General features: G+C 35.7%; 1 protein-coding gene across 1 annotated transcript in view; it reads right to left on the reverse strand.

Annotated features, from left to right (window-relative positions):
- The window catches only part of LOC138707726 (uncharacterized), a 576,458-nt gene that overhangs the window by 49,187 nt on the left and 511,174 nt on the right, over positions 1–16,097 (reverse strand). Inside the window, exon 5 of the mRNA XM_069837592.1 lies at positions 9,392–9,559. Coding sequence (XP_069693693.1) covers positions 9,392–9,559 — 168 coding nt within the window. The remainder of the gene's footprint in view (positions 1–9,391; positions 9,560–16,097) is intronic.

Here is a 16,097-nt window from a genome sequence, read left to right on the forward strand (position 1 = left end):
TCAATAGCAGCCATCAACAGTACTATCGTCAAAGAGGTTCAAATTCAGTTTTTTTTTAGATGAGACCATTACTTTTGTGCAGAAGTAAGGAATAATTTTGAGGAGATTGTACACATAGATTTCTTATATCCTGTGTCATACAAAGGAAGTTTTATTTCGTCCTGTAGCAAGAATAGCAGACCCATTCTTTTTCTTTAACTGTTTTTAAGTTAGGATTCAAGTCCCTCCTTCATATATAAATTATTCAAAATTTGTTTAGTGGGATGATGGCAAAGTAGCAGATTAAAAGTTAATGGCAATAAAAAAAGTATTTTGGGAATATTTATTTAACGAAGTCATTTCCCGTCAGCGAGTCGATAGGTGAAGATAGACAAGGATGACTATTATCGAGTTTTCGCCGGTTAACTTGATCGGAAACAGTCGAAACTTGTATAAATGTGTTCCCGACGTAGTCACGGTCAGCCGCCTCGAGTCATGACAGTTGATACAGATCTTTTATTTTATCTCTGCCTCTATTCAATGTCACAGTTTGCGGTGAAGGGAAAAAGAGATAGCAAAAGACTGTAATGCTTTTTAATGTACTGTCGCCCACGACTAAGGTAAGGCACTTGGAATTTAACGGTCACTGACCAGCACAGATACAATGAAACATCTACAGGGACATCATTTTATTTTTACTTCAATTTTTATTGTATCTGAGTTTTTGAATGTACTTCACTTCAACCCCTTCTACTGTCATGACAGAATCAAGGCCGCATATAGTAAACAGCACTGAGTTAGTGAGTATAGTACGTTTCAGAAATATGTTCGCATTTTCCAGTGACGAAAGAGCTTTCAATATTGAATCATATTTTCGCACAGGTACTGTCGTCCGTTTGGATACGTCGCATCCCGATTTCCCCCACCTGCTTCTGCTCGCCCCTCTGTAAAATCTAGTGGCTGGGCTGTCTTAGCCCTTTTCTGAAAACATTAATTTCTGTTAGGATTTCGACGTCTACGTAATATTATACAACTGTTTAAAACAACTTAAATAAAAGGGCCTCGTTAAGTAATTAACTGTCACGTGATTTCCCCCCTTTCTATGATCCTGCGGCATAACCACTTGGACGGACAGTAGATAGCATGTCTGAGTAATTTTATCTGTGCGGGTCGGGCAGAAGTGAAGATTGAATTTACAGTACGTAAGGTACTCTTTTATGGAGTAGGTACAGAATTATTTCAACATGAGTTACTAGTACGAAAGACGAAACTTGCAATTGGAATTAGATGCATTAGTCTATAGTGCGATAATATGCACAAAAGAACTGAAGCCTGTATCGAAATGAACGGCCACTATTTTCAAATATGTGTTTAAATATCCATATTATGATTATATTTCAATTTAACTTCATTCTCTAAATTGTACGCTAATATGCTATAGACTGTATAATATACACTGCATAATTAATACGTTCTCATGGATAACTCAGTTCGTAAGTAAAAACACTTATTGTTAAATCTAGTACTGCATTTTGATTAAACAAAAACCTAATGAAAATTATCGAACTCAAAATCGCGATATTTCCTAGTTTACGTAAATGGATAAAGTACTTTACTTCTTTCCTATACCTAGTAAAGTGATTTGTTTGTGCTTAACGTCAGTGTCATCGAACTCCAGCCGTGGAAAGGGGTAGCGAACGGTGTTTCCGGTTCTCTAAAAGTATAGCCAGGTTAATATTAAAAATGTTAGTAAAAATAAAATGATGTCCCTATATAACCGATGTATTAAGCGAATTGTTCGACGATAAAATAAATGACAAGGGTTTGTGGCCTTCTAGATCACCGGACACAAATCATGCAACTTTTATTTGTCTAAGATTTAACAAAATTTTACGCAAATAATCATGCAATACGGAGGACTTAAAGGAGAGTGTCAAACGATTTCTACAATGTATCAAAACAACTTTGCGAAAATTCTCGAAATCATTTCAACATTATTGATGCAGGTTTAGGATCAGTGGGTGAACATCTCGATCGTCTCATAAAATCAGTACCATTTGATTAGTTGTAATAAGTAAATGAAGCAAGTACGTTAATAAAGTATGTTATTAAAATAATAATCTCCGAGCAACGCATCACTTTTACACCACCAGATCAATCCGACTGTTTGATTACGATAGTAAGAATAGGGCTACCAAGTGAATAATCCCTAAATGATTTTCGGAGTTTCGTAAGTTTTACTTCTCCTGCTGTGTTATTCAATGAACTATCTTTTCTGCTGCAGTCTAATCAAAGATAGTCCAAGATCTGTTGTGCTTATCGTTCATAAAATGTAGTTGCGTCTACGTTCACCACGAGGTAGTTTTCGCAAAATGGTGGTGTGTACAGATAGTGAAAATGCATTTTGCGTACCGGTACTTGAATTTCAAGAAACAAAGTTCATTACTATCGTCCATCAGCACTTTGGTACAAAGTATTATAAGGAGGCATCTTCAAAAAATTTTACAGGATGATTGTATAATTATTTCCGCTAATCACGTTGTCTGTGGAAGGATAAAACCAGCGACCAGCCCTCAATTTCAGAGGGAACAGTGGAATGCGTACGAGAAGAGTACGCGTGGATCCCGAAAAATTTGTTACAACATCAAGGGAACTGGGAATCTACCAAACAACAGTTTGGCATGTTTCACTGGCCCTAAAACCCATCAACCGTCGTGAAAGACAGTTTTTCTGCATTAGCATCGAGGAACTCTGTTGAGTGAAAACGATGGATTTCTATGTAAACTGATTTTGAAGGATTAGCTTGTTTTTCATATTTCTGCATAGGTGAACATCCATCGTTTTCCAATTTAGGACTTGAAAAATCCACACGAGTCTGGTTGAAACTGAACAGTACTCTCCCAAATTAAATGCGTTCCGTGTGTTTCAGAAATAAAGATCAATGGCCACATTTTTTGACGAAAGAACGGTAAATGGATATACATTTCTTGACATATTGTCCGAATGGCTTATGCCTCTCCTAAATGAGGACAGTGCTACTTACATCATGCGGTTGGACGGGGTCTCGTTCATTTTTACACATAGGTGCGAAATTTCTTGAACAAAACCCTGCCGCAGCTATGGATCGGACGTGAATGACCAGAATATCCTACCTTGGCCGCCTCGCTCCCCTCACCTGTCACGCTGTGATCTTTCTGTGGAATTACATATAGGATATTGCTTACGTTCCTCCTCTACATCAGTCCATAAACGAACTGAAGTTATGCATTAATGAAGTTATCCATGCCATCGCCAATTACTTTGGCGTGTGTGGGAGGAATTCGAATATCGATTAGCTATCTGCAGAGTGGCAAGACGGGAGCATTTGAACATTTTTAAACACATCAAGAAAACTTGGTAAGCGTGGTGAAAAATCGAAATATAAACTTTTTTGTATTTTGTAAGTGAAAATTAGTAATTTTTGTTAACAATGACAACAATTTAGGAAAGTCTGCTTGTCTGTAGCTCTCTCATTTAATATCAGAATCCTTCCTTGTACCGTACCGTAAATGAACTTGCTCCGAATTCATTTCTATCCCGAAGAAGTCCTGGTAATTTTTTTTTTATAGAATCTTCATCCTGAGGACCTAAAATTCGATCACGAGCACAGAAATGAGTCCATTAGTGAGGTAAAACGGACTATCTTAGACAAACGCGCTCGAAGAAGGTAAAGAGAATAACAAAATTCCATCAAAACGTCCGGACTCATTAATCGAACCACGGGTCTCTGAACAGAGTGAACACTCTACCCAACGTTCAACCTTTACGATTTTCGATTTCATTCGGCTTTGATGAAAATGTATAGATAAATATGAAAAATAAAATAATGAAACCGTTTCTTCTCCCAATACGCTGTAATATGAATACACATTTTTATGAATCGTCTGCTTTTATAATGTCACGTTGATTCTTTTTTTTTCAACATAGAAAAATGTGCCACAGTTATCTAAATACAATATGGTGTAGGATATGTCCAGGAGTAATAGGATATGTGGAAAAACATGTACAGGATGAAATAAATAACTGAAAATAAAAATCAGAATTAAAACACAGAAAAGCGTGCAATCATGTAACAAAATAATAACCTTACTTGTCAGAAATAAAATCAAAATGAAACAATATGCAATTCAAATTTTTTCTCGTTGATTTAAACTGATACAGTAAGACTGATAATAACTGAAAACAAAAATAAAACATTATAACCACAAAAAATAGATGACAAAATTCATATCAGTTTCGATGCAGCAGACTTTGTTATGGAAGTTACGTGTAAACAATTGTCACATGCAATTATGTTTAATTTACAGTAAAGTAACTGTTTACAATAGCGACTTTTCCCAACTCATGACAACAGGCAGGAATGTTAAAATATTTCACCTAGAAGTACAACGTCTGGTACCCAGACAATCAGACAAGAATAATTATTGAGAAATATACTCACAGAAAGTCTTCGAACATAAAAACTAATGTGATTGCGGCAATTGTAAAGAAATGACATCAAGAATCTCGTGTAGGCTAACATTAGATATTGTAAGTGCTGTAACATCCTACGTATTCGCCTGAACGTATTACATGTGGCTAAGACTTAGCACATACAATGAAAGAGTCATTTCGAGAGAAAAGCTTTCTTACATTGAAGTGTATTTCCTGCACAGTGCTACGCGAGTTGAATAGGTTTACATATGGTGAACGTAATTTTATTTGCCATCTTTTTACCATTTGCAGCGAGTAATTAATACCTTCGAATAATATTTTAAAGGTCGCAATATGGACAGTTTCATCTTTCCTAAAATTGCAGGAACTCCAGCACTGATTAAAAAATATGCATCGTTTTCATGTCTTCCCTTTCTACATGTCATTTAAAATCAAGAGATGGCATTACGTCAAATAGAAGAGGATATTGTACCTCTTCAAAGACATGTTTCAAATTTCTGCTCTAGAATGTGATTTATCAAATAAAGCAAACTTTATTTTTCATAAATTGAAACAGAATCCCTACGAACACTGATCAAAACTTGCGGTAATGTTTGAATTGAATTTTAATCCGTACTACTGTACACGGTATTCATCGCCGATGAGTGCTATGTATTTTTTAACTCGTAGGCTATTTACTAATCTGAATGTTATACTGATATTTATAGAAAAATTGAATTACCTTAGTCGATTTTAAACAGAACAATAAATTCTTCTGTTTATCCTCATTCATAAAAGGATACTGCAATAGTCCTTCAATAATGCTCAATTGATTGCCAGATTCATTGCCACATTCCAGAGGTAGAACAAGTTTTTTCGTTTATATTGATTGGTGTTGATAATGAGCAAAGCATAAAGTACATAATTATGGCAGTGAAAGCGAAAGTTCTTTCAGAAAATTCGCTTTAATAAAATTTATATCTAAATAGATTAAAAGAATTTTGTGGGAATTATAACTATATTTCCACAATGGTAATCTGAAGATGCATAGCTTCGTTAGAAGTTTAGAAGACATAGGATAAAGGTTGGAATATCGTGATATGAGTAATATTGTGATAGTTCTTTTTAAGAATTTATTACAATTATACTGAGCGAGAGAAAGATCGGTTTCTTACGTCAACCTATTAAGGGAATGTTCCTGGACAAATTGCTGCACAAAACTGCACCTTCTCTCGCTAAGTAAAATTGTAATAAATTCTCCAAAAGTACTATCACAGTATTACTCCTATCACAGTATTACTAACCTTTACGCTACGTTAATTTAATAAGCTGTAAATTTATCCACAGATGTAACTAGATTCTTTCCAGTGTTTGTTAGGTTCGTATTGTGGAAATTCATTGTAGGGGAGGCATGGAGTAAGAAATTATATCTAATGATATACGTAAGCAATAATGATTATTATTTTACAGTTGGTCATTTTACAACGCTATATGCAGTAGCAGATTTCCAGTTGATGAAATAAGTGACGACGAAATGGTATATAGTGAGGTAAGGCCGAGCATTTGCAATGTGTTTACCTGACATTCGCCTTATAGTTGGGAAAACATAGGAAAATATCCAACCAGGTAATCAGCCCAAGTGGGAATCGAACCCACGCCTGAGCGCAGCCCCGGATCAACAGGCAAACGCAACTGCAGCCAAGTTAATCCAGTGGTCATAGTAATGATCAAGTTGTAATTTACACGGGCCAGAAACAAACAAAATTTGTATGCACAACTCAGATTCACAGTCAGTAAATATACGACATTGTACACTTTTTTTTCAATGAAATTTCACGCATACAATCATTGGTAAATTGTGATTTTCAACTAATCAGAGCAGTATAGAACAGCGGGAAAAAATTATCACATACATTTTATCGCACACAAATGATCGTATCTAACCTGAACTTTTTTTTTTTTTTGTAAAATCAGCAGAAGCGAACAATCACATTACAGTCATGTCTGACTAATTGGAAAAGATGTAGAAAATTTAATTATATACGCAAAACCTTTTGTAAATGATTTCATGTTTAATTATGATTTTTAAAAAAAATAATACGTTGTTCATGAATATTCTACCTGCAGTTGTGTTTGAATGGCTTCTTTATATTAAGTTTATAACGTCAATGTATTCAATGTATTATCGTTACGTAATATAGACTATATATTCTATTATTTTTCTGTCTGTTTTAAGGTCAGTTGTAGCCAATGTAAGAAGGTCAGCTCTTGTTCGTAAGCTGAAATCGTGAAAGATTAATCGCATTGTTAGAACCTATGGCATATTTGGCATCTAAATACTTTTGATATCATGATTTAATAGTATAACAACTTTCGACAGTGACATTTTAACTCTTGGATAACGACAAAACAGTGAGATAAATTATAATTATTATTACACCTGTTTATATCTTGCGGTGTATGATGTAACAGACACACGATTATACCCTAAACATGTAAGCTCGCGTTGATCAAGTTGCATAGAAAACTAAATTTATGTAGAGAAAGATTGTGAATTTGTTATTGTATTGACATTTATTTGTTACATTCCTAAGTTATATATTAATATGATTGATTTGATTTGTAATTCCTGTCATAATGCAGATATTCATCCACTTCACAGTATGTTCCTCATTATTCTCCTCACACAAAATAATGCGTCGCCTCAGCATTGCTGGTGTAATCTGTTGCAAAGCGCGTCGCACGACGTCCTTCAATTCATCAATGGTGTCGTTCCGTTTCTGTGAAGCAATGCGCTTGATGAAACCCCACAGCACATTTTCACAGGTTGTGAGGTCAGGGCTGCGAGGTGGCCGGTCGAGGGGAGCTGGTAATCCAATCCAGCATTGTGAGAATCTGTGACAGTGCGCTGTGAGGTTTCATCAAGAGCATTGTTGCACAGGATCGGTATGACACCATTGATGAATTGAAGGACGCCGTGCGACGCGCTTTCCAACAGATTACACAAACAATGCTGAGGCGAACGTCACACCGAACCTGTCGACACATTATTTTGTGTGAGGAGAACAATGGGGAACATGCTGACCCTTTGGACGTTTAGGAGACACAGTTTAAAGTGGATGCATGTCTGCATTATGTTCGAAATTATATAATTTGAGGTATTTATAGGGGGTAACGGGACTGTGTGCCCACTCTGTACAGAAATAAAAAAATATGCACACGAATAATATTATACAGGGTGATTCACGAGGAAAGTTAAAAAATTTAAGATGTGAATTCTGAAGTCATTCTGAGTCAAAAAGTTCATATGAATATAGGTCGGTTTTCGAGCAGCTACGGAGATATGGCTCTTGGATTTCACAAAAACTTCTGAGATTCCATTGTACTAACTCGCATTTAGAGACAGATAACGGACAAATTTAAAGTATATGTTCACGTATGCATACATACCTAATATTCTAGACGTCGGGGTCGATGTTTTCGCACATTTTCAAAGGTACCTCCTTCTGCTTCGTTGCACTGTTGCGCTCGGGCGTGAATTGCGCTCATCGCTCGGGAGAGTTGCACGTAACTGTTCTTTATGCCACATCCAAAATACGGTCGATTAGCGCCTCTCTCTTTTCCTCCTTCCTTTGCTATACCAAGCCTTTCATCCAACCCCATAGACAGTAAATATTCTTCGATATGATACCCTTCTGTTCGGAAAGCGTCGTTTATATTCAGCGACGACACGCAAGGAACTTCCATCGCACAAACCGTAAACTTACACAATATCGGCGTATTCTATAGTCGAAAATTTATAAGGCATCTTGAAAAACACAACTTAACACTTCCGATAACTGTACCTGTGTAACTACTGTATTGTAGGTAGCTGACTGGACTGCTGTGAACTGATGATAGTGTAGGCGTAGGCTATTTGTGTTATCTGTGGGTTCTGTGTCATTACATCAGACAAGGGCAGGCGATTGGACATTTGTAATGCCCCACCACCCGGTTTCTTTCTCTTATCTACATCGCTCACAATGCAGATTCCAATGTTACGTCATTCATTGCGACCTTGACCTTGTCTCATGTCTCGTCTCACGTCAGCAGCATATGGTAACGTCTGATTCACATTGGGGCGAGACGTTTTACCAAAAAAATGAATCTACCTCCGCCATCGTTCGAAAACGGACCTATGTTCATATGAACTTTTTCACTCAAAATGGCCTAAGATATCTTATCCTAAATTTTTTACCTTTCCTCGTAAATCACCCTGTATATATAGAAAATAATGAAAACAAATAATATGAAAAATCTTTATACATAATATCAATTTAAGTATAACTGATAAGTAGATATTAATTTTTTTATTGAAATTTAAAACAGAAAGTGTTAAAAATTCAGGGTGGGTTTAGATTATGGAATTACATAATCTTGGATCTAGACTAATATTGTGTCTTAAACCTGCCGTAGTGAAAAATTTTTTGCTCTCATAAGTGAAAATTAGAAGTTATAGTGATATATATTGTTATAATCGTGGAATAATTTAAAAAAATTTCACTCGTGGTATTTATTTACTTTTAATGAATTCACTTGAAACTGCGTTCCTAATTAATTTGTCGCAGATTGAAGTACACTCGTGGTATTACCTATGATAATTATTGTTTATATTTTTGAAATTTAGTTATCCTCGATCATATTTGTACTACGAACATGAATGAAACCTTAAAATCCCTTGGCAAATAATTTTAGTGTTTGCATGCCACCAACAATATTACTGCAATTAATTTGATTATCGAGTATTAATGTAGTATAAATATAGAATTAATTACATCTAGAAACACACCTAATATATAACAAAAATATTTAATCACATTAATGTATTAATAAATTTCTAATATTTTATAGTTCTCTAATTAAGAGTTGAGCAAAATAATTAATGCAATATTTAATTTAAATTTTATCTCGATGAGCAAACCTTCGCACTGAGGCGCATGTCCTGTCCAGTGGCCGTCTCTCTCACAGGTACGATTCGGCTCAGCCAGAAGTCTGTAGCCAGAATCACACGAGTAGATGGCAGTTGCGTCGGCTCCAACAATCACGTGACCAGCCACAGGCTCTTCGGGTTCCCCACATGTGCTCTCATCTGAAATAAAAAAAGTCTCACACTAAACTCCAAATCATGGATAAATATATAATAGGATGCGAAACTGCGTTCACCACCATCTGGCGGCGGGGGCTGAAATAAGATGATCAGCGCCCAACGTCATAGGTGGTAAACATTAGAACTACGTGTTGGGCACATTACCCAAAGTTCTCTATTTATCCGTTCGAGATATTCTCGAAGCGACAAGGTGGCAGACAGAAACTTGCTAATAAGTGAACATAAAGTGATACTACGTGTGTATAAGCAGTGTATGTTAAACAGTGATGTTTATGGACGTTGTAAAATAGTGTTGTTGAATGTATTGTAAAGTAATAGTAATATAATAAATTGAACTAGCTAAGTAGTTCTTGCAGACTTTTCCATTGCGCTGTACAATAAATACCCAAAGAATACAATCCCAATTATATAACCTTTTGCTTTATTTTTTGTCTCTGTCTGGTTATATTTTAATTGGGTAATGTAAAATAGATCGTCTCTTTTATCATCCTCTTGGCTCCGGTAAGAATTTTCAGTAGAAGATGCTGTGAGGAATAAAAATGTAAATGTTTTATTTGAAATTGGGTTAGTTTTGAATATCGATGAGGGTGGGAGGGAATACTTTCTGCACAGTTTAACATTTTCGTCACCAGGTGCGCTGCTAAATGCATGGAGTAATTACTCTTTTCGCTATTTGGTGCGCTGCTAGATGTAATAACGCCCCTCCCAGAAATAGATGGCAGCAAGATCAATTTCTACAACAGCGCCTCTAGTATGTGTTACGGGAAACTCAGTAAGTTTCGCATCCTATTATATATTCACCCATGTCCAAATTGTCTGAGGAAAGTAACCTTGGTATTCGGATGCGGTCGGGTTTATTTAATCTTAAAGATATTTAACATTTCCATCAAATCACGAATTCGTCAATTCACCTGACCACTTTTCCACAAATACATCTGTGTATTTATGTAGGGATATAATATCCCCCTCTCTCTCTATCAGCAAATTTATACACCTACGACATATCCGGCTAACTATCCACGTTTCAATTCGTTAACACAATTACTATTTGTCCATCCACGCATTTCATCCGATCCCAATCACCGATCCACAAACACATTAATTTTATGTGTGTCCATATACAAGGCCCGGCTCTCTGTGAATGGTTCTGTCACTAGTAGAAGCTAACACTTACGAATGGCTAACTAGCCTTTCTTCTTCGTTGCGTAGATCTTTTAGTTTCTTCCCTAGTAAACGACCAGCCATGCAAGGGATGCTCTGAGGTTAGCTACTCTACAGTCTAAGTAGTTCATTTAAGAACAAAAGGAAGTATATCGATGGCTAAGAAGTGATCATTTAATTTAGCTACATTGTTATTTACAGTAACTATTTTATTATTTTGTTAAAAAAATGAATAGTTACCTCATATTTTGTTGTCGAGTAGAATATATTACAAAGCAGAAACCTATAAAAAAACGTTTCTCTATTTCGAGAAAAAATAATTTTTAAAATATTTGTTTCATTCACCTGCAAATTTACATATACGAGGTATCAATTCTTAGACACTGATATATAGGTGTCCCATTTATCTTGTGCACCTGTTATAACTTTTTTATTTGGATATATATATTAATTTTTTTGTTTTTGAGAGTATGTTTGAACGAGGGGCTAACATGAGTGTAGAGATTTGGTGCATGTGACTACATTACGGTACAAGATACACGTGACGTCATTAATTTTTCAAACAGCACTACATACTTTAATCATGTTACATTGATTACACAAATTAAGACGAGTTCAAAAATGTATCACAATGTCATCTTCCCAAGCAATAACAACAACAAAACGCAAAATGAATGCCATCAGAATGTGCCGTATGTTGTGGTGTCCCATTCATCTTGTGCATTAAACTATACAAAACGAAAGACGACTGACGTCCCTACACGTCGTGTGTTGTGTGTTTGCTGTCTTAACATTTAAACTAACCACAACTGTCGACGACACAATCCACGTAGTGGCCTGCACGTTCTCCGGACCTGTCGCCACTCGACTTCTCTATGTGGGGAACTGTAAAGGACAGTGTGCACCAGAATATTCTGACAACACCACACGACATGCCAGACAACAGGCTTGTGTGTCCATTCAAGCAACAACATGCCGGGCAGTCATACGGTCTTTAGGGGAACGCTTTCGAATGTGCATTAATGTGAATGGTCACCATTTCGAACATCTTCTGTGACTCTCAAAGCATAACATTATGACATTAAAGTATGTTTTTGGAAACTATGCATTTTCGGACACAAATAATATGAAATTTGTGGTCCATTTTCAGTCAGGAATCACCCCCTGAAGAGTGTCGGTGGACTTAAAACTCACTCTGTATACAGTCACGAAGCTCAATACGTAGGGAATATGCATCCATATATAGTTGCTAATCACTAGGATCGCTACTATAGCCTCATCGGAGACAATGCGAAATAGTACTGGCACAGTCTACTGTTCCTAGTACCCTCAACAACTCAAGCTTCGTAACTGTATATACTAGACTGTGGTATAACCCTGCAGATTTTTAGAAAGAATAGCTCATGTTTTATGTCACAAAAAACTGTAATAAAATATTGGCGGAAAGTTCATAGTTTTCTCAGAAAAAAGTTTTTTTTTTTTCCAAATGTTTAACACCCTCTTATTCGGTAACTATTGAAAATTTGATCGTGATTTTTCTCAATATCGATATAATGTCTAATAAAGAATCATTTATCCCTCTATCGTATTTCAATAACGTGGGCGGTTTTCGTGTAAATTAAATTTAAATCCACTAATTTCAAACCACTGAACTATGCAATACACATTGCAACGTTGTAGCTAGAGAAGGGAGCGCAAGATAATACATGTTTGCTGAGTTTGTTGAACTCTCACTTCTGTATTACGATACGAAAGGAATCTTTTAGCGGCGAGTTTGCCAGACTGCTGGAACTTCCGAATTCATTTTCTAATTAACAGTAAATTTAATCAAAAAACGTAACATAGGTTTTCTATTCATTTCAGAGTACGCTATCGTCCATTTCAAATCTGCAAGATTATTTCACTTCCAACTCTGTACATAATTCTGTTGTAAAGGCATTCTTAACCATTGGCTGTGAATACCGAAAAGAAACTATAAAATCAAACCGAATTAATGAAGCAACAGGAATGAAAATTCTAAGAATAAACACACGGGAATCATTAAAAGACAAAATTCATTGTTCTGTTATTAAAGAGGAATGCAAAACTGAGCCAATAAATCTTTGGATTAGTGACAGAAGAATGAATTTGAACGAACATATATGCAGAATGGAGAACAACCGATACGAGAAAAGAGTTTTTTCGTTCACCGCAGATCTCAGAGGATTTTCCGAAGTTCGAACATTGACCTATTTTGTAACCATCTGTCAGGTTTTAGCTACACATCTGGGATGGGTTATGAAGTTGTTGGGAATTCACTCAAGTGCAACCTAGTATTATATACGAAGTTATATAGCGTAAATTTCTCACCTGTCCTTTTGTAGCTGTGACCGTTCGATCGCTCACGGCATGCTTTCCACCAACGTCATCATTTACAACAAATAAACATGACTCCCACTTTGCTAATAATCAGTCATCCGTGATACAGTCCCGGAGTTTGTACCAATATTGCAAGTAGGATGAGAATTCAAATCAAAATAGTCAATCGCTGTATCATGAAATATAGCTCCGCTCCAAACTTCATAATACGATATCATTTTATAAACTTCTAGCTGTTGCTTCTCTTGTGTAATTCAGAAAATTGCATACAGGGAAAAATTTCATTACAAGTGTAAAAATTATATATATATATATATATATATATATATAGTTTTAAGATATTGCACTGTATAAAAAGTAGGTAGATGGATTTATTGAGCAATATTATACATACAGATGTACTATATTATCAGAACTTTCTCTTAAATCCCATGCACGGGTCTTCTGACCGTACGTGCTGTGTAAAACAAGTCCTGTTTTGTAGGTTTCACCCCCTCACCTATGATTAGATCCAACCACTCTCCAAAAGAACACACAGATTAAAATGAAAATGGCACAAACAAAACACATTATATAATATATCCTAACCTAAAACAGGCATAAAAGTCTACAACTGAGTAGTTACCGTTATCCTTAGTCAGTTCGCATCACAAACTTCAACAGCTGAAATTCTAACCTGTCTCGTCTTCAAGAGGAACAATCCAGCCTTTTATTCGGATTCTCTATTTCCCATGAGGTCAAGACATGGAAGCGAACTCCTATTCTGACTTAGCATCGAGGGTGTATCAGATATTTTCCCTGGATATGTTCCAATTCGACACACAGCAATAAAATATGTCTCCAGGAGTCCTTTTCGCTGGACAGTGGACAAAGGCGCTCTCCTTCTTCGTTGGCAAATGTATTATTAGGGCTAGGATTTTGATGAATTTGCATCTTTTTTCTAGTAAGCCAGAAACATAGCTGCTTTAGTATTTATATGTTATCTGATAAACTGAATATTTTAAGACATATTTGTTAGGGCATTTTTCTTGCATTTTTTTTGCCTGTTTCAACTCATAAGAGCATCTTTTGTTTTATTCGGTAATTTTTTAGGCATTTTCATGTAATTTTGGCCATGAATCCCCATTACTAATGTAAAATAATGTTTATATCCTTCGATATTTTCCCTACATATTTTGTCCATTAATACCCATTATTTTGTATAATATTTTAATCGTTTTCTACACAAATATTGCCATTTTAACGTAGTATACTCCATGTAATGGATCAGTTCAACACCCCTTCAATATAGACTCCTCTTTTGTGTTCAATTGTATAGTTTTGTGTGTTTTAGTTTGGGTAGTTTGATTCCGTGTATAGTTGGTATAGTTCATGTATTTAGTTAGTATAATTTTTGTGTTCAATTGTATCGTTTTTGTGCGTTTAGTTTAGATAGTTTGTGTGTTTAGGCTGTACAATTTATATGTGCAATTTGTATAGGTTTTTGTGTAATTAGTTTGTGTGTGAGTTAAGACTATGTATGTGTTCAGTTTGTGTAATTTTTTTTTCCTTTTTTATCGTGTGTTTAGTGTGGATAGTTGTGTTCAGATTATAATTTATGTATTTAGTTTGCATAGTTTTTTTGTGGATGTTTAGTTTGCATAATTTATGTGTTTAGTCTGTATAGTTTTTCGTGTTTAGTTGGTATAGATTGTTTATGTGGTTAGTTTGTAAGTGTATAGTGTAAGCTCTCTTGGACTGGCTCCCCAAGTGTAGTAGACCTTCAGCTCACCCTACACTCCTGTAGAAGGCCGTTGCCCTTACGAGATTTAAGGCTTTTCGTATTTCGTATACCTGCCAATTCCGGATGAGTGGCCTTGTGGTGGACTACATGGAAACTAAATCAGGTAAAATAATTAATTAAAGTTTACTACTTAGAAAAAATGATGTAAGATTAAATGAACTTAATTGTTGGTACTATAATTTACAGTAATTTAATTATTAGTCTAAATATTAAGTAGTACAAAAATTCTCTACATACTAAGATAATTATGTAAGATCAATTTCTTTCATTGGGTTATTTTACGACGCTGTATCAACATCTAGGTTATTTAGCGTCTGAATGAAATGAAGGTGATAATACCGGTGAAATGAGTCCGCGGTCCAGCACCGAAAGTTACCCAGCATTTGCTCGTATTGGGTTGAGGGAAAACCCCGGAAAAAACCTCAACCAGGTAACTTACCCCGACCGGGATTCGAACCAGGGCCACCTGGTTTCGCGGCCAGACGCACTGACCGTTACTCCACAGGTGTGGACTGTAAGATCAATTTTTAGGGAATTTTTAGGGCATTTTTGAAAGATTTTTAGGTCATAAATGCATTGTTTTTAGGACATCTTTTCGTGATTTATAGGGTCATCAAAATCCTAGCCCTATACATTACCCTTCTATGCCCCCAATCTTAGACACGCTGAACCTGCTCTACTGTCTTTGTTACAAGAATTTATGTAGTCACACCTCCTCCAGTTAAGAATGAGATCTGATTGTAAATGTAGTGAGGAAAAAAAGAAGGATAAGAATATCTTTCAAGTATACTACTGCGTCGATATAGGAGAAAGCCAATGTTTACCTACTTAGATATAACACTCGGAGCAAGTCCTATGCAGTCGGCAAGCATCATGTTTAGGTAGAGCATGAACGTCAAGGAATATTACAAGCAGTAAAATATCGATCATACAGAAATGGGTATTTAAGAGTTGTTAATTCATTATAAAAATTGAATCTGATACAGCATTAATATAGGCGACGTATCATATAAATGAATGAATAAATAAATAATAAATAAATAAGTAAATAAACAATTAAAATAGATAGATAGATAGATAGATAGATAGATAGATAGATAGATAGATAGATAGATAGATAGATAGACAGACAGACAGACAGACAGACAGACAGACAGACAGACAGACAGACAGACAGACAGACAGACAGACAGACAGACAGACAGACAGACAGATAGA

The sequence above is a fragment of the Periplaneta americana genome, chromosome 10, assembly GCF_040183065.1.
Source record: "Periplaneta americana isolate PAMFEO1 chromosome 10, P.americana_PAMFEO1_priV1, whole genome shotgun sequence".
In the NCBI taxonomy this organism is placed as follows: Eukaryota; Metazoa; Arthropoda; class Insecta; order Blattodea; family Blattidae; genus Periplaneta; species Periplaneta americana.